Source organism: Phaenicophaeus curvirostris, chromosome 4 (assembly GCF_032191515.1).
Source record: "Phaenicophaeus curvirostris isolate KB17595 chromosome 4, BPBGC_Pcur_1.0, whole genome shotgun sequence".
Lineage (NCBI taxonomy): Eukaryota > Metazoa > Chordata > Aves > Cuculiformes > Cuculidae > Phaenicophaeus > Phaenicophaeus curvirostris.
Window position 1 is genome coordinate 53,875,342 of NC_091395.1, and position 18,991 is coordinate 53,894,332.

Below are 18,991 nucleotides of genomic sequence, written 5' to 3' on the forward strand. Positions count from 1 at the left end.
ACTTTGAAGCAAGTTTAGTTGGTTGTATAAACTTCTTACATTTCTCTTTTGATAAGACATTCAGCCATTTAGAGAAAAGCTCTGTCTTAACTAAAAAATCTTGCTTATTTCAAATTGCCGTTTCTCATGCATTCTGTTAAAATATGGGGAGGGGGATATCAAGTATCAAGCCAGTATTATTTAGGTAATTTTCACTGTTTTGGGAAAATGGACATTTATTCCATGCTCTAATAGAATACACAAACGCTGCTTTTCTGATCTTGCATTTTTGAAAACACAGATGTATAAGGATATCCCACTGACTCAGACCAGTGGACCTTCTAGAGGGAACAAAACAACAGGATTAGGGAGAGCATGCAAATCTAGCCACTTTCTGCAGTACATTCCCCCCTCTTACTCTTCGGTATTTAAAATTTCTGTAGTGGAATGCTAGACTGTGCCTGTTGGTTTTGATATCTGCTCATGGACTTGTTCGCCAGTTTGCTCTGGTTTTGAGCCTCCCAGTGCTCTGCCTTCACAATCTCTTGTGGCAGTAGGTGCCAGAAATTTGCAAACTACTCGTTGTGCAGAAGCACTTTCTTTTCTCTCAATACTTTCCTTTCTTCTGTTATTTGTACCAGATGCTTCCTACTTATAAAATAGTAAATAGAGCAAATAAAACTTGGTCTCTAGGAAATGTAAAATTACATGAAGACTGTGACATGCCAATTAAGAAAACTTCCTTGAGACAAAACCTCCAGAGACAAAATAAAAAACTGCCTACCAAGCCTGACCACATCAGTTAGCAGACACCAGCTGTAGCAAGATCTAAAACACCATCGCTACACTGGGGAGTGACAGAACAAATAGGTAGTGTTAAATTTGTACACTGCTTTTTCTGTGTCTTAAGTATATACATTTTCTGCTGTTGCAGTGAACCTAGTTCTGCCTTACAGTTTGGAAAGCCTTTCCCAGAGATCCTTTGCTTTGCAAATACAGGATGTTGACACACCCTTTTCCATCCTCTAATGTTACCTAACATTCTGGGTTTTGTTGTGACTTCTCCACCTCCCCTTCAAAGAGTGAGAGAAAGCAAGGCAATTGATGAAGTGCAGTTAAAGAAGTAGAAGTGCGATAGACAGTGGTTTTTAAAGTGAAGACAAGGTCTGTAGCTCTGAACTGACAGCATTGTGATTGCGACTGCTAATCCAGAAAAGTATTTTAAAATACTCAAGAAAATATTTTAAAAGTTAAGTATGCATATGAGGTTCCTATTTTTAAGATTAAACATTTTATTTTAGCCAAAACCAACAGGTGTATTGGGTACAGTAAATAAACCATTATCTGCAACTGGAAGGAGACCATATATTCGAACTACAGGATCAGAGACTGGAAGCAATATCAGCGTAAACTCCGAGCTGAGCTCTTCTGCAGGAAACAGATCAAGGTACAGGAGTTTGAAATGTCTTTCATCAACTGTTTTTGCTTCATGTTCTCCTGTGTGCTTGCATGTTTTAGAACAGGAGATGGGTTAGTGTGTGTGCCTGTGTGTTTGAAAATTGTCTGTATTTTGGACATTTTTAAAAAATATAGTAGTTCTTCATAGGTAAAATCTCCATCTCTACTTTTTGGATTGGGGTTTTTTTCAGTAGACAAAAATTCAGCACAGTGCTTAGGTGTGGTCTGCCTGTAATTACATATAATACAAGTACACTGTCTGAAATGTTGATGGTTAATATTCATAACATATTTACATCACAAAATATATTAATTGTAGAAACCAGCCATAATTAATACTAAACAGATTTTCCAACTTTTATATTTTTTTATATTGAGATTAGGATTGATCCTGATTGGTAAGAGGACAGGTTTTTTAACTAGATGAGATATTCTGACTTACTTAAGAATAAGAACAATTTAAAAGAGGTTGCTGAAGAGGACCAGAATCTCTGTGGAAAGATGTAACATATAATTGTAATGTTTGGTCGGTCTTCTAGTGTTATTTTTATGTGGATCCAGAGTTTTTAAATTTGCCATAAATCTGGAGAAAACAGTTTACTCTTTCAAATTTTTAGATTGTTTAATTTGTTTAGGACTTGATTCAACTGGCTAAGATAAAAGGTTAAAAGAAGTAGAGTAGTAAAGAGCTGTAGTTGCTACATTTTGTAAGGCCAAAGGGAAGTATAACTCAGTTTAGAATTTTTTCTACAACTGTGTATTGTATATGCTGTAGTAATTGATTATTTTCTTAATAATCATAGAATCATATGATTATAATCTTGTTTTAAAACCTGTTGTATTTTTTGTAAATTAAATTGACATTTGAGCATTGCTGTTCTTTATTTTTCTTCACTACCTTTGCCAGTATCGGCCTTTTCTATCTGTAAAAACAACACTGCCTTGTTTAGAGCCTTGGTCTTAAGTTTGCAAAAAGAATTACATGGCATTGTGTCTGTGATAAGAGATTTGGCTCAGTGACTAGCCAATCCCTTTCGGCATTTCCCAGTTCTGGGAAAGAAAATGTAAGTGTGGACTCAGGAAAATTCAGCTCTTTTTGAAGTAGTTTAGCCTGTCTGCATTGTTTGTTTGTCTTTTTTTAAATTACAGTTTTGTTGGTCTTTTTTAATAATTGCAGATGTTTTTCTTCTTCTGTTTTGCGTATTTTGATTTTATTTTATCTTCAAATGTGCTACCAGGGAGCAAAGTTCGGATATATCAGAAACTGGGGTCAGTGAAAATGATGAAAATCCTGTGAGAATTATTTCAGTCACACCAGCAAAGACAGAACCTGTGAAAAACAAGGTATGTCTAGGGATTTTTTGCACTGTATCTCTGTAATTAGCTTGCCATCAGGAGGTTATTCAGTACACATCACTGTAGGTGGCCTCTGAGGAACTGGCAATGTCCGATTTCATTTCATCTAGTTATATCACTTTCCTAGCCCAATAGAAGACCTCTTATTTTCAAAACTGCTATGTTTTTTATCCCGAGTAATAGAGTTCATGTGCTCAAAAATAGCACAGGCAAATCAGAAGGGACTTCCTTCTTTATTTCTACAATTTCAAAAGTTTTCTACCTTTATTCTGTGTTTTCCAGTATAAACAGAGAGAACATTGACACCTGTAGCTTTAACTGAAGATATCACCAGGAATATTTCAATATTTTTTCATTTTAAGTTCTGTGTCTGCTCAGTCTTTCTTGGTTAGGTGAAATCAAGTATTTTAGATTTGTACAATCACATGGAAAAGTTATTTTAAAAGATAAGAAAAAACATCTGCATGGTGTTCACACCCATGAAAGAATAGAATCTTTCCCAAATTGTAATGTATGGTTCATTTTTTTTTCTTCTTTTCCCCCAACATATGATTCTTCTGACAAGTTAGAGAACTCAAGCAAAGCGTGTATGAAATAAATCTTAAAAATACCATCTTTAGTCCTTGAAAACTGATTTTAATTGAAATTTTCAAAGACTGTTGATCTGTAAAATTCTTAGGGATAGAAGTACATATCTCCTATGAAGCTGGTAGAACAGTAATGAAGATTACAGAGACTGGCTCACTTACTTAAACATTTAAAAAATAATGGTAGAATATTTAACAAAAAAACTTCTTGGTTCAGTCACAGCATTTATAATAGTGATTGGCCTTAATTGGTCTGTTTGAAATTGCTAAGTTATCCTAGCCATACTTAATTCTCTTTTCTCTGCCCCTCCTCGTAACCGTTTTGGAAGCCAGTGTTCAAATGGAGTTCCATCATCCAGTTGCTTCCTCTCTGTTTCCGTATGAATGAATACTTCTCTGTGTAGAGACCCACATTGCCACCAGCCTTTCTCTTTCACATATACAGACATTGCTTCATGAAATTTAATCACTTCCACTACCTTGTTCAGTCTAATGAGAAAAACATTCAGCCATGACAAAGAATTAACAAAGACAGCAAGTTTCATTTATGACTAGGTCTTACTCCCTTTTATTCCCTGCAAGTCTTGCTTTTTTCCTTTTACTTGTATTTAGGGTTTTAGTAATCTGCACATTTACCTTGGTCTCAGAATTTGCATATATTTAAGTAAATATCATTTGCTGTACCAGAATGATTAGTCTTGCTGCTAAATTCTCTCCTATCATTTGGCAAAGAAGCACTAAAGGAACTTGTCTAGAAGAATCGTCATGGGAGGAACTGAGAGTATTTGTCTTTCTGTAATCTCACTTTCAAGCAACTGAAGAATGTATTGCATGCAGATATTAACATTACACACTGTGTAGAAAATCCTTTTGCAAGGGTAATGTCTGAAATTCCATTTAGTAAAACTTTTTACTAGGTTTAAGCCCATGCAATGTGTTTTTATAAGAATACTTGCTTTCTGTTTTATAAACTTGTGGTTTTGTCCAAGGGAGGTAACAGTTTGAGTTTGCCTTTGTGAGTCTTTCTTTTCTTCACATTCATGGCTTTTATGCTGTAGGAGATTAATTCTGATCAGGCTACACAAGGAAACAGCACTGAACGTGGGAAAAAAAGAACAGCAACAGCATCTGGAACAGAGAATATTCATCAAAAACCAGAAGAAAAAAACGTAGATGAAACAGGACCATCACTCGCAGCAAAAACCAGGAGAGGGCGTCTACTCAAACCTGAACCTCAGGGCACCACTGCAAAAAATGAGGAAACAAATAAACCGCCTGTCAGGGGAAGGAAAAGAGCAGCAGGCAGTCAAGAAGGTCCAGGGAGTTTAGAGGCAGGTAACGCCAAAGCACCAAAACAGCAAGACACAGCAAAAAAGCCAGCAGCAGCACAGAGGCAAATTGATCTACAAAGGTAAAAATAAATAAAGTACAGGGGGAGGGGAAAGGGAGCTTTCCTGTCTCGAGATAGAACCTGAATTTACATTTATAACAGATCTAGAGTAGTTGAAGGGTAAAACTAAACAACAATGATTTATGAACACCATGGTATAACATATATTGTGTTGTGCTCTGTTTTTTAAAGTAAGCGCCAGGGCAGCTGGAGTTGAAGAAATGAATTTGTTTGGTCAGAACAGGATAATCTAACCTGTTTTCACCAAATTTTACTTTGTCTTTTGCATCCTGGTTCCCCTTACTAGTACTGCTGTGTAAGAGAACTAAGAGTTGAGGTTATTTCAGTACATTCATTAATGCCAGGCACACAGGAATTCAAGTGCTCCGCTCTGCTTCTGTTCATTGATAACAAAGGCTTGAAAACTGACCATCTTGATTGAACAGAACAAATTGTAGTTCTAACTGTAATTATTTTCTGATATTTTGGGTTTGTGCATTTTGGGTCTGTATTAACAGTATTTTCATATGTATTTTAAGTAAACCAAAAGAAGAATTTGGAACTGTGTAAACTGCAAAACAGCTCTTGGATAATTTCTTTTTCTATACTCTTGTGTTTAAATGTGTTGGTTTGTTTTTCAATATAAACAAACGATAAATGCACATAGACATCAAGAAATTTTTTCAGCTTAGTCTGATACAATAGCAATTTTAATGTAGAAGTGTCCAAAGTTGTAGAGAAATAAGATAAGGTCAGCAAACCAGTGTGCTGGAGAAGAAGTCACAGATTAATCAAAAGGATAAAAAGAATCATTGGAATGGTGTCTTTCTAGAGATTTTGTAAATTGGAGATCTTGCAGAGAGCCTCGATCAAAACAAAATTACTCTTTCCTCTCACAGCAAGGTTAATAGTAATACACTGGTAAATTGTGGAGACTTTTATGAGAGTAATATTTCTGTACTGCCTCCATAATGCTTGTTTTATACATCAGATTTCTTCAAGTCTTTGTAACAAATTGCACTATCCATAGCCTTTACTAAGCCACCTGTATCAGCTTCTTTAAAATATGTAATACTCCAGTGTTTTCTTGGAAAAATTACCAAAACATTGTTACCATTTTTCAGAAGCCAGGTGCTTGGAAGTGATGGAGATTCACTGTTGGAGATAGACTCAAGTCCAGAATATTCCCAAAATGCAATGGATCTGTTTAAGGCCTGTGGGAGCAGCCAGGAAGATACTGAGGATACAGAGATAGCAGAGGGAGGCTTCCTTAAGGTCTAGCAGGCATTTTATATAGGACAACGTTGTGTTTATTGTAGCTTGTACAGTAAGGAATCAAAGGAATTTGTCTGTCATCTAGAAAAACGTATGTAAAAATAGCTGTGTCTGATAGGGAATTTTGCTTTAAGTAGACATGTACAAGTTACTGTAAATATTTGAAAAACATTTGAAGTAGTGCTTGTTCTTAAGGAAGACAGGCTGTTTTTATAAGCCTTGAGTAATTTAATACAGTTAATTAGGAACTTTCTTATTCTCTGATTCCAGTGAAAACTATGAATAAATGCATTTCTGTTCATGCTGTAAAAGCGTTACTCAGTTATGGAATCATTATTATTCAACTTGTGTATTTCCAAGTGTGTTTGTCAGGAAGTTGTGCTATGCAATAAGGAAATTCAGTTGTATTCAGTTACATAATTATTAAAAAGATAGAAGATGGAGTTGGAAGAATCGTAGTTTAAAGAGTGTAAAAGCTAAAATGTAAATTATATAGGTAGGATTTTTATTCAGAATCAGTTGTAATTTCTGTGTCCTTAAGATTAACTTCTGTTTCCTTTTCTCCCCCAACAAGGTAAAAAGAAAACTTGCTCAAAAAGGGAGGAAATCGAAGGCCAAATAAAGGCATGCTCCAAGCTTCTGCAAAAACTAGGATTCAGAAATTTCCTGTACAAGAACTGAAATTACTTCAAAACACATAGCTTTCAGCTCTGAAACCAGAAGGAAAACTATGCTTCCCTTTCACGTGAAATTAATCCTTCTCAATGGAAATGTAAAGCAGAAACTCTTGAGAAAGAGGCTAAAAGCATCTGTACTTATTTCCCCAGAGACTTTTTTTATGAAAAGTCAATAATTAAGCAAATTGCTTAACACTTGGTTCCAGTTCCTGCATTCTGGAGTTTAAAAGTGTATTTACACCATTAATGTTCATGCTGCATTTTTTTTTTTAAAGAAAGTCAGAGGAGGTCCTTACACTGACATTGAAAATTCATGATCCTAGAGCCAGGTAATCCCATGTTTCACAGAAAAAGTAGAAATCTACTGAACTAATTTTGAACAAGACTAAAGGAAAAAAAAAATCACAAAAAAAATTTTTTGCTTTACTTTTGGAGACTGTTTTATGTATAATTCTTTCTGCCTGCCTACTTTTCTGCAAAAATAAGATGTACAGATTTCAGTTCCCTGCTATGAAAAGTCATGTGGTGGCAATTTTATAAATGTTGCTTTCTGATTTTTATCAGAGTGGGAAAGTAATCACTTAAAATTATTATTAATTCGCAAGTAGACATTTCATTTTTTAATTTTCCCTCCATTTTAGTTTAATATAATTTGCAATAAATGTACATATTGATGTTTGTTTTATAAAAACATATATCACTTTTAAGTGTTTTTACTCCTGCGGTTCTGTTGGAATATTCTAAATTTTAAAGGAGTAAAGACAGTCCAGCATTTGATTTTATAATGTTTGTCACCAGATTTTTATTATTGATGTAAAGAAAAAAAAAAAACACACTTTTTAAAAATAGTTGGACTTTGGCAGCTTTGTAAGGAAAGTTGGAAATGTTTAGGATTGCTCTCAATTTTAAGCATTGTGCTGATTGGAAGTCTGTTTTGCATTTTGTCTTCCTGTCCAGGCTCATTTTTTAATGTTTCTTTTAGAAGATTGTTGCATCAATATTATGTTTCCTGGCATTGTTCAGCATAGATACAGTGTACACTTTTATGTACACATGATCATATTTAAGTTTGTTGCATAAAATAAACGCTTCTAGGTGTCATGTGCCAGTCTTATTTTTATTTTTTTTTTATTTTCTTTCACAGAAAACTACTCGCTGTATCTGTGCGTAGTCTTGGATGTCATAGAAATATTGTATTGAGCAAAGAAGTTGTAATGCAAGACAGTTTCATGGTTTGAAAAACGTGAGCTTAGGTGAAGTTACGGTCGTTTATATTCTTGCAAGGTTTTCTGGGGAGAAGGGGGTTGGTCTGCAGGGTGACAGGGAAGAGTTCGCTTTGTTTCCCTGTGCCTCAATTCCCCATTTCTCTTCTTCAAATTCTTTGAAGTCCCTCGTTTCAGTGTAGAAGAGCTGGATATGTTGACATTAGTTAAGTATTTCTTACTCTCCTAAATGGCTAGGGCGTGGTTGTGTGCTGTTAAATGATGACTAAGTCTTCTTTACCCAGTGTGTAACTGGTGTTACAGTCACTTTTCCTCTGTAACGGAGAAAATCAGACTGTCTTCACGAAGCAGCATATGCAGCTCTTTTTGTAAAGCAATATGCGATGCTTTGATTTGAAATGCTTTTGACAGAGGGAGACCGGGAGATTTGAGAAGCATTTAATTCCACATCCATCAGGGGGTTGATTTCTAAGTAATTTGACAAGAAGGATTTACTGATGGTAATGCAGTTTCTTTTTAGTGCTCTGGTCAAATACTTCCCTCCTGCAAAAGTTACGGTATTTTGGTTTAAACCAATTTTAAAACTTAATTTTTTTATGGGTTTTTAGGTGCTACCTAAAAAAAGAAACTCAGAAATGAGCCCTGGTACCTAGTGGTCTGCCTCTTAACAATGATTTGAAATCTAGACCTTGCAAATCTTGCAGATATTCAGAATTGTTTCCAAAAGTTTTGATTTTTGGGGTTGGGGTTTTTTTGGGGTTGGGGTTTTTTTGGGGTTGGGGTTTTTTTGGGTTTTTTTTATTTTTTTTTTATTTTTTGGTCAGTTTTTAAGTGGTTCAAATGTCAAGTTTCTCAAGGAATAAGAATAATTTAGGTTAGAAGGACTTCATGGAGGCTCAGTGCCATGCCCAGAGCAGAGTTTTCAGTTGTCTTTCTGCAAACACAGTTATGCAGAATTTCTTTTGTCTCTTTTTGGTAAGGGGACATTTGAGTTACTTCCATCATCTGATTATCTGTATAGTCAAAGAAAATCAGTACATTCATGCAGCAAATTATGCTGGGCATAATTGGCTGAGCGAAAATGCAGCATACAATCTTTAGGAAAGGTCATCTGCTAGCCCACAGGTTTCTTTTCTGATCTTGGTCCAGACAAGGCTACGTACAGAATTTCTATGCCTGCCCCGCTACTCCCTTGCCAAAGTCCTGAGAGCACCCGTGGTGCAGTTCAGGGCTAGCAAGTAGTTGGAACTGTCAGCCTTTATTACAAATGTAAGGAAGTACAAGCTTAGTTTTTATATGTGCATAATTTATGCATTGCTAGTACCTCTTCTGAGGCTATAAAAATGAAATCTATTGAAGAGTAATCAGTGTAAAAGGAATTGAAGGCAAATTATTCCAAAGAAAGAGGTGGAAGTTTTGTACTTGGCCAGATATGAATTTTTAAATGTTTTACATAGTAATTGGGATTCTCTCATTTTAATTAGAAAAGTGATGCTCAGAGGTTTTCACTCGTTAATGCTCAATAAAGAATAAAAGGAAGTCTGATAAAGCCGAGTCCTCATGGCTTTTATGCAGTGTAGGATTTAAAGGAGCTGAGGTTTCACATCCAGTTACATAGTTAGAACCTAAGTTCTCATCATCTTTAAGTTCCCATCTTCATAAAAATGTGGCTTTGTTTCTTAGCGAACATACATTTATTTCTGTTTCTTTGTGTCCTCTGATGCCTGGACTGCACAGCTTTCATAACAGTAAAACAGGAAGGCTGTTCTGAGAACGTACTTCATAATGTACTAAATTAAACCTCTACCACTCAACAAAATTCAGTCTAAAGAGTTGTTTTAGACAAAATAATAATGTTTTCTAGAGCAATCTTAAACAGGAAAAATAGCATGCATTACAAACCTTTTCTGCACATGCTGACAAGCCTTTTAAGTTCTAGGACTGGTAATAACAAATCTGTATCTAAAATGTACTTCCAGCCATTAGATACTTAGCACGTGTTGTTGGACCAAGTTCAACATCAGACTCAACTCAAGTTTCAAGTTAACTGATGGGGCTTCACAGCTGAACTGTCTCCTCCAAAGATCCAAAAAGATTTGAGATCACCAGGTGTTTGCAATACACAGGAAATTTGCTTCTTTAAGAAATCATCCATGTGGATCCCTGGTTTGCTTGCATGCATGCTCCATTATTGTCCTTATCAGCAGTCATAAGTTTGTTTGTGCACAGAATTCGAGTCCCCAGTTGGTGTCTGAGGAAATCGCCCAAACTAAAGAAACTGGACTAGTAAGTCTCCTTCCCAGCCAGGCTGCAGGTGTGCGTAGCTGGTAACCACACTTTAGTCACCAAGTAGCTGATCTCAGCCCAAGGAACGGTGTTTCAGTGCAGGGACGGGTTTGCTTGGGGAACAGCAAGATGTTAAACAGTAATTGGCAAAGTCTTCCTGCACAGCAGCTCTTGATGTGTCCCTTGAAGCTTTCCCCTGGTTACATTTCTGACAGGGAGGGAATCCTGACAGGGAGGACCCCAGGTGCTGAAGGGGTATGGGGGAAGCTCAGGTAGTAAGATAAAATAAGCTTGATGTTTTTAAGCCTGATATTCCCTGAATCCATTTGCTTTGGTTCCTGGAAGGCAGCAAACAGGACCAGACTTCCTCAGCAGCAGAACTTGGAAGTCATAAAATCGTAGAATTATTATGGTTGGAAAAGACCTGTAAAATAATGCAGTCCAACTGTCAGCCCAGTGCCACTGCACACGTTAAACCATGTCCCCAAGTGCTGTGTTTTTTTTAACACCTCCAGGGAAGGAGGCTCCACCAACAGAAGATAGAGGGTGTTTGATGGAGAGTCCTGGTACAGAAGTAGAAGTGGTGGCTGGCAGCCTCTCCCTTCCCTGCTGCACAGCCTGGGTCAGGAGAGTGGATCCAAAATTTCTTATTCCTGTGGTTTTACCATGAGAAACCAAAGCAAGCCAGTTTCTCCCTTCAATCTCCCAATCTCTTGTCTTCTAACAGTCCCCCAGCTCCCATGATATTCCTTAGCACCAAGCCACTGGTGACCCACAGGATGGCTGCTTTCACAAATCTGACTCACTAGAATACTTGAAATTCAGTGGGAACATTTCGCACTCCAGGCGAGTTCCTGGCCTTCTTTTCTGCAGTCTGAAAGGAAATGAGCAAGTTTTTGGCATTTGCAGCTGCTCATAAAGAAACGAGTGGGACCACAGCAGAAGGCCAGTTCTGGCTTGTTCCAGTTCTGATAACCTCCCCCATACCTGGGCTACAAAAGCCGAAGAAGCTGCCACGCTTACTCCAATCATGGGTAGGAGCGGTGTTGCGCCTGAACTCAGCCAGCACCACACGTGCTTGAAGACAAGGTGAGCGTGTTCCTCGGAGCCTTGGTGTCACTCACCAGTGCTTGACACAAACTGCACCCAAAGTTACAGGAATTGCTGCCTGCAACAGGCAGTGTGCTGCCGTCCTACCATTGCCCTGGAAGAAGGTGACCTGATGGAAAGACCTTTCTGACCCACAACAGAGCATCTTCTCTCTGTTTCTGCCTAGTGAAAGTCATGATGAACTTTATTCGGGGAACTATCTGACTGTGGAATGGCTGAGTGTTGCAAGCCAACAGGAGGAAGAGTCAGAACTTGGTGGTGATTCCTTAAGCTTTGGTAAGAAATGATTCTATGATTCCAAGGAGTTGTTCAACTTTGAACCTAGTAGATTCAACTGTGTGGCCAGGTCCACGGTCAGTGGAGCCGAGATATCCATGAGCTACACAGACGGGCAGGGCAGTGGTGGCCGCTGCTACTTGATGAGGAGGAAGAACAACCAGCAGGAGACATGTCAACTTTTCAGTGGGAGCACAAGTTATCCAAGCTAACGGGTAACTGGCTGGAGTCCTGCTGGAAGCAGGGGCAAGAAGGGCGACCAAATAACTTTGCATTTACTGAGCATCCTCCCATGACCAGACTTTCAACAGCCACAAGAGCTCAGATGTGTGTTCATAACGCTGCAAGGCTGGTGTCCTTCGGAACCAGAAATACAGGTTTTGCTCCTTGAATTCAGGCATTTAATTCTTGTCACTGGAAGTGGAGTTTGATGTATGTTGACCCTGATGCACCAGAACTTCTGAAGCAAGAGATGGTGGGTGATGATGGCTGAGTAGCTTTGGTGTGGGGTCCGATTGCTGTAAGCAGGTGGGTTCTGACTGCGTGGTCTGGAAACTTCACAGGCGATAATCTGATCTCTTACCTTGGCATGGAGTAGTTGCAACAGCGAGTGCTGCGACAGCTGAGCAGCAGGCATGTGGCCTGGCACCTTACCCTGAGGGAAGCTGGGACACTGTTTTGCCCTGCATTATGACTGAAAACTAAAAATACTATTATCCTTGCTGTGTATCCAAGTGCCTCTGCATCATCCATCTCTTTTGCTAAGGGCAGCGGTCTGAGCCATCAGGCTTCTCTCGGGAGGTTTCTGTGCCTTCTCCAGAGTGTTTGCCGGGTGCCTTGCATGGATGCTGCGCTGCTCCCTGCTGCCCATAGATCAGCTCTTCTCTGCTTCCTGTGAAATGAGGAGAGGTTGTTAGTGCCTAAAAGTCATTCATGCCATCACCTTTTGGCCGCTTTCATCCCTGAGTGTTCCCAGGAACGGAGAGTAGTCTGGATAAATTATTCTGCATAGTGGTAGCAGCACTCACTGTTCATCCTTCCTCATGCTGTTTCACCAGAACAGGATTCAGGCTGGAACATGAACGAGTCGGCCACTCTTCAGACCCCGGGGGTGGACGCGACCACACTAGCTCTGTACCTTTCCTTAGAAACCGTTTTTGTCCCCTTTTTTGCAGCCTTCTGGCTCCTGTACGTTGCTTCCTGGCTCTTCTTCAAGGCCTTCTCTGCTGCATCCACTCACGCCTGCACATCATATCTATCTTCTGCATCACCTTCTTGCTTTCCTCTGTGAGCTTAGCTTCTAGTGTAAAAGGACTGAGGGGGAAAGAGGGCTCACTGCTGTGATTTATTTCTGATGCGTCTAGGGGCTGCATTTACAAATTATCAGGCTCTGCTTTAGTAACAAGATTTTAAGCTCTGCTTTTTGCACAAGGGCTCTCCATGTTCCGGGAGGTCTCCTCCCTGATTCAGCACAGGTTGCTGCTGTTCCTGGCTCCCTTTGTCAAGAGGGGAGTTGTTTCTCACAGTTTACCTACCATGCAGATTCTGCCTCTGGTAACCTGTATGTTCCCATAGCGTCAGCTGGTTGATGAGCCACACGGAAGCATCTTGGGAGCTGCCTGAGAATCTGTCAACATGCACTGAATGGCTAAATCTCCATGTGCTTTAGGGAAATTTTCTGGTCATCTGGGCTATTAAAAGCTCTTAGAGGAGATCCGTCCTTCCCCCACCCAAAAGTACTGGGTTTTTTTCAGTCCTTTCTGGTTTCCACAGGTCTATGAAACACCAGCCCCTCGCAGCCAGTACATACAAGATCGTGGTGGCATTTGCAGGTCTGTTCGTGTTGACTGTGAGGTAGACATGATCATCTCTCAGGCTTCTCCAGTTTTAGAGACGTCTTGCTGCTGAGATCATCCATCAGTGTATCAATGTGTATAAATATCTAAATGGGAGAGTGTAAACAAACAGAGCCAGGTTTTTCTCAGTGAACACCTATAAAGTTGTGCTTGGAGGTGTGTCCCTAGAGAAATGGGTGGCTGATACATTTGAGTATTTTCCTGCTGCTGGCTGTTTCCATCGAGCTCGGTCTTCCGTATACAAAGTTGTGTCGCGAGCTTCACCTCACAGCAGGAACTTTTCCTTCTCATTTTCTCTTCCTGCCAATCCTGGGGTTTTTTTTTAACAGGAGGCTGGTTCACAGCACCAAGTTCAGTGCATCATTGGTGCTCGGAGCCAGGGAGGACGGTGCGTGTACAAAAAAAGCCCTTGTGTTATTCCCAGTCTCCTGCAGCCTCCAGGCACTGACCCTGCCAATGTGCTGATGCAGCAGATGTTACTGAAATCCTTCTAAGCAGGATAATGGAGGGAGCTTTAACCTACTTTAAAAAAAATATTTAAAACAATGTATTTATTTTGTTACAGTTGGGGCTGGCAGCAGCTTCCTTAATGCCCAAGTGGTTGCACGCATGGCAGAAGCTTTTGGAGTAGCTGAGCTGGGACGGTGGGACTGCTGTGGACTGGCAAGAACAGCACCGCAGGGACACAGAGCGCGTAGGTGCCAGGCTTCCCCCACCTTTTCCCGTCCCAGTGGGTCGTTCACCTCTGGGAATTCAGAGGCAAGGGAACGGCCTCAAGCTCCACCTGGAGAGGTTTAGGTTGGACATTAGGAAAAAATTTTTCATGGAAAGGGTCATTGGGCACTAGCACAGGCTGCCCAGGGAGGTGGTTGCGTCACATTCCCTGGAGGTGTTTAAGGGACAGGTGGACAAGGTGCTAAGGGACATGGTTTAGTGTTTGATAGGAATGGTTGGACTCGATGATCCAGTGGGTCTTTTCCAACCTAGTGATTCTATGATTTCTCAGACTTCCCTCTTTGACAGTAAAAGCCAGGAACATGAGGGTTTTCCTTGCTTTTGAACTGACAGCTTCGGATCCCTTAAACCACCTTATACACAGATAAACCATCTCGGGTCCAACACAGCAACAATGTAAAGACATGCTGGCCACCAATTCCAGGAACACTTGGGACCTGCACCATGTCTGGTATTTGTTCTTCAGGCTTGCGTTCAGGCAAACTTAAACCTGTGGCAATGACCCAATTTCCCACCTGATTTCAGTTAAAAATAACAACCGGCAGGTTCCAGGTCTGCTTTTTGAACCAAAATCCACCTTGGAGCATAACTGGCTCATCTTTTGTGGGGGACTGTGACCAGCCAGGTGCTCCTGCTTTAAGGAAGCCACTGTCATACGCGACTCCACACCTGGGCAGTAGGTAGATGTTTATAACAGGGAGAGGTGGCTTTGCCCTGAGCCAGCAAGGGCCCCTCCCAGGATCCAATAACGTGCTTGGCTGCAGGCAACTTTCCAAACCTCTTGGACAGGATTAGGAGGAGCCGTGACTACTTGCCACTTATCACGTTCTTAAACTGCCAGCTCTGAGAAGAGTCATTTTGGGAAAGAGGGAATAAGGGAAGAGACCAGGGTAGGGAAAGCAAAGTGCTTGCTGAACACGGTCCTTTTTCCCACGCTGCCACAGAGGGGCTGTGAGCCCACACCCTGCAGCCCCCCCTGCACCCAAGGACCATTCACTAAAGGGGAACAGCAGCACAAAACAGCTTCTCCCCCCTTCCCCCCAGCAGCACCAGACTTTTTTCCCCACCATCCCAGCCAATCACCCTTTATTTTCCACGAGGCTGTCACAAACACACCTGAAGGCTTCACACACTTCAACACAAAGCAGCCACTAAGTGAAGCAATGTAATTTATTTGACATCGTATACCAGAAACCGGAGCTCCAGATCCAGACCTAGACTTGACCTTAAAACAATAAAACCCTGGTTGTCCTGTATTGGCAGCAGCAGGCACCTGCCTGAAAGCTGAGCACGTCAGGATTACAGCAATTGAAACAGAGCGTTAAGTACAGGAGGGAGCTGGTAAGCACTGTGAGTCCATTTCAACTGTGAAGGCGCTTCGAGTTTTGGGGTCCTGGAAGAAATCAAAAGGCTGTTGGACAACCTTGCAAGTGTTTCAGTGTAATGCAGCTCAAGCAGCTCTCAGTTATTGATGTTATGGTAGCCTCTAACTACAAAAACAAGGGATATGGATTCTTATTTTGATTTTTCTAGGTGGGGGGAGGCCAAGAGAAGCTCCCCTTGCAGCAGAGGGGGTGCAGAGTTTTCCCTCTCACAGTACAGGTGCTGCAATACAGCTCCACTTGTAACAACTAAAAAACCCCCAAATCCCCTCTTACACTGTTTTAACCCTGGAACCCCGGGCGGCACCATCGCAGCTGGCAGAGCCTGCCTGGAAACCTGCAAAACCCACCCTGCCCAGAGGCGAAGACGCGGCCCAGGATGCCAGGAACAGAGCGATACAACCAGCTCCATGACAAGCTCCCTGCCCCCAGCTTTGCGGGGCAGCTGCTGCCCTTCAAACTGTTTTATTCCATCAAGCAAATGGTGACCGAGCCGTTCAGGAGAAGCAACCCCTACAAGCTGGTAGCACACAAATCCGCTCACCCTCCCTGCCAGATCTTTCCTAGGGCTGAGGCAGGGCAGCCGCTCACCCACCTGCCCCTGCAAGAGCCGCCTGCGGGTACAGAGAGCACAGAGCTTAAAATGCACAGAGATGAGACAAACTTGAGAGATGCTGGAAAAATCCAAATAAACCTTTTTCCTCTGCGAGTTGATGACTTTGTTTCTTCAGCCACAGCCTTTGACAGGAGACAGGACGTGGTGTAGCTACACATACAGTTCTCAGGCTAGCGCAGTCCGACTTGAAGCAACACCGGCTTCCATCATGCAGCTTACAGTTAGTTTCCGTCTTCAAAGATTCTTAACGTGCATCATGAGAACGATCCCCCCTCTCTCTCATTACTGGCACGGAGGCAGCAGACCCTGTGCTCTCAGAACAATTGGCAGTACTAGAAATAAAATGAAAACTGGTTTCAGGGAAACATGCATTTATTTTTAAGCATTCCCAGTGAAAATCGACATCTTTTAAAATGTGTGTTTATTTAGAAAATCATTTGTGTACAAAAGTGTTTGTGTAGTTTTTATTTTCAAGACAAAAAACACTGATGCTGCATTCCAGCCCACCTGCTCCTCCTGCCCAGGAAGTCCAATGCTCAGAAACCAACCTCCTGCAACATTTTTTACTTGTAAATATTTTTTTCTTTTTAAATTCAAAAAGTCTGAATTTAGGATGGAAAAGGGAAGTGAAAAGCAGGGTTCCTCCACAGTTGACATCAGCATTGGTGTGAGGGCAGCCTCCTTCAGACACAACAGAGCACCAGCAGTTGCCGCAAAGCGGAAAATGGACAAGTACAGCATTTTCACAGTACATTTCCTCATCTCTGGAGTCATAAATCCTAACTGACATTATCGATGAGTGGCTCAGCACCATAAGCGACCGGCTGGCTAATTTGATGCCTACAAAGCAGGTAACAGCAGAGAAGGAACATCACATCACAGTACAGTGCAAATGATTTGCAGGAGTTTCTCCAGTGAGAACAAACCTGGAAAGTGGAGCTGCTACCTAGAGAGCTCTGCAGCTGGAATAACCGAGCGAGAAGGACATAAAGGACAGTTGGTCTTGCAAGTCTAAGGATGAATCGGCTGCTGGCACTAACACCATGAACAGGAAGAGCAAGCTACAGGATTTACTCATGGACTTGGAATAGATCAGAAAACTATCAAGAAGGAAGTGATTGCCCCTTAGCCCAGCCACAGGAGAACAGCGTGCCTGGGAAACGAGGACCTAACAGTGAAAACATGTATGTGGCATTCCCAGAAAAAGCTTTAGGCACCCAATGAGCATCTTTACTTTCAGTGCTTTAGTTCTGCGATGCAACAGGCAGCACGATGGAATGCACTTTTGCCCTCTATTGTTGAGCCAATTGCTCAAACGCACGCAAAACCAACCACCTGATCACAGATCAGGGGCCGCGCTCATAGAGCCGCTTCCCATCAACTCTAAACAAAATGGAGCAGGAGAGGCCACCCCATCTTCTCGTTGCACCTGCTCACAAGCAGAGAGTAAGTACAACTAACTTTCACTGCTCAGTTATTTAACATTCCCCCTTTTGGACAAGGGCCCAAGTCTACGCGCTGGCGTTTGTTGGTATTTAGGAAGGAAGCAAGGGACACGCACCCAGGCAGCTTCCCCCTTTGCGCTGAAAACGGACGCTTCACCTGCGCAGTGTGCGACCAAAGCAGCAAACAAGGACTCTTGCTTGAAACTGTTTTGATTCCCCCCCCCCCCCCCCGCCTCCTTCCTTCTCCATCACAGAAGCAACCCTGGCTCTGCAGCGCCTCAGCTGATTCACAGCTGGGAAGCTTAAATTTGCATAGTTTAAATGTTTCTGTTACCCACACCAGATAATGCAGATTTGGCATTACAAGGTAAGCTTCTTTCTGGCTATTTAATTGCTCCTATTAGACAACAAGAAAGATCCTATATCCCTTATGACAGTGTTCCAATACCAGTTTACTTGGAAAACAGTTAAATACAATGATACTTAAAAAAAACCAAGACATGTTCCTACACCATTAGTACCAAACTGCTCAGATAAACACTACCAAACCAATTATAGTCAAGGCCCCATGTACTCTGTGGCATTATTTTTTTAATTAAAACAAAGTTTGGAAGTACAAAGTCCTGCATCTTTCCAGAAGGGTAAGTTTTTTGTCTCCAAATCGTACCACTTTGTCACACTGGGAGCCCAGCCCAGTTGCAGAAGCAACAGGAGGAAGCTGTGAATTTGGTGAGTTGGGGGTGGGCTACACTCGGGGCTTTTGGCACTCATGGGAAAGCAGAGGCTGTTGGCAAGAGGAAAGGGCATTTCCAGGTCTCTGAACAAAACTGTAGGTTAAGTTTTGAGGGACTGGATGAGACAGGAGCTTCCTGTTCCCACCAACAAAACAAACAAGGGATAAACACCACTATGCTTGATACATGCTAAAACATTCAGCAGTGAAATCTGACTGATGCTCTGTCAATCAGTTAACGTCATTACCAATACCTTGTTTAGATAAACAGGGCCACTTAGACTTCAAAACTACTGTTCAAGCAGTCTTCTTACACAATAGAGGAAGACAATGCAGGATTTATTTGCACTTAGAAAGCAACTGTACCCATGTTTTATGTTTTTGTTGTAAGACAGTGATGTAAATGTGCAGCCTGAGTCCGCAGCCGCAGAGGACTGCTCGGCAACTCCATGTCTGTGAATGCACAGGGCCCTGAATATAGCAACGTTCAGTCATACAGAAAACAGAACTACCATTTTGTATGTACAAACTCACAATGATAAACTGAACACTAACAGCAAAATTCCTAGGGCTCAGCCCCAGCTGCAGTTAAACTAACCTCGTACAA

General features: G+C 41.3%; 1 protein-coding gene across 1 annotated transcript in view; it reads left to right on the plus strand.

Annotated features, from left to right (window-relative positions):
• The window catches only part of PDS5A (PDS5 cohesin associated factor A), an 80,650-nt gene extending 72,827 nt beyond the window's left edge, over positions 1-7,823 (plus strand). Inside the window, exons 30-33 of the mRNA XM_069856168.1 lie at positions 1,281-1,426; positions 2,676-2,781; positions 4,439-4,791; positions 6,620-7,823. Coding sequence (XP_069712269.1) covers positions 1,281-1,426; positions 2,676-2,781; positions 4,439-4,791; positions 6,620-6,623 — 609 coding nt within the window. The 3' untranslated portion in view covers positions 6,624-7,823. The remainder of the gene's footprint in view (positions 1-1,280; positions 1,427-2,675; positions 2,782-4,438; positions 4,792-6,619) is intronic.
• Positions 7,824-18,991: the final 11,168 nt, after the last annotated feature.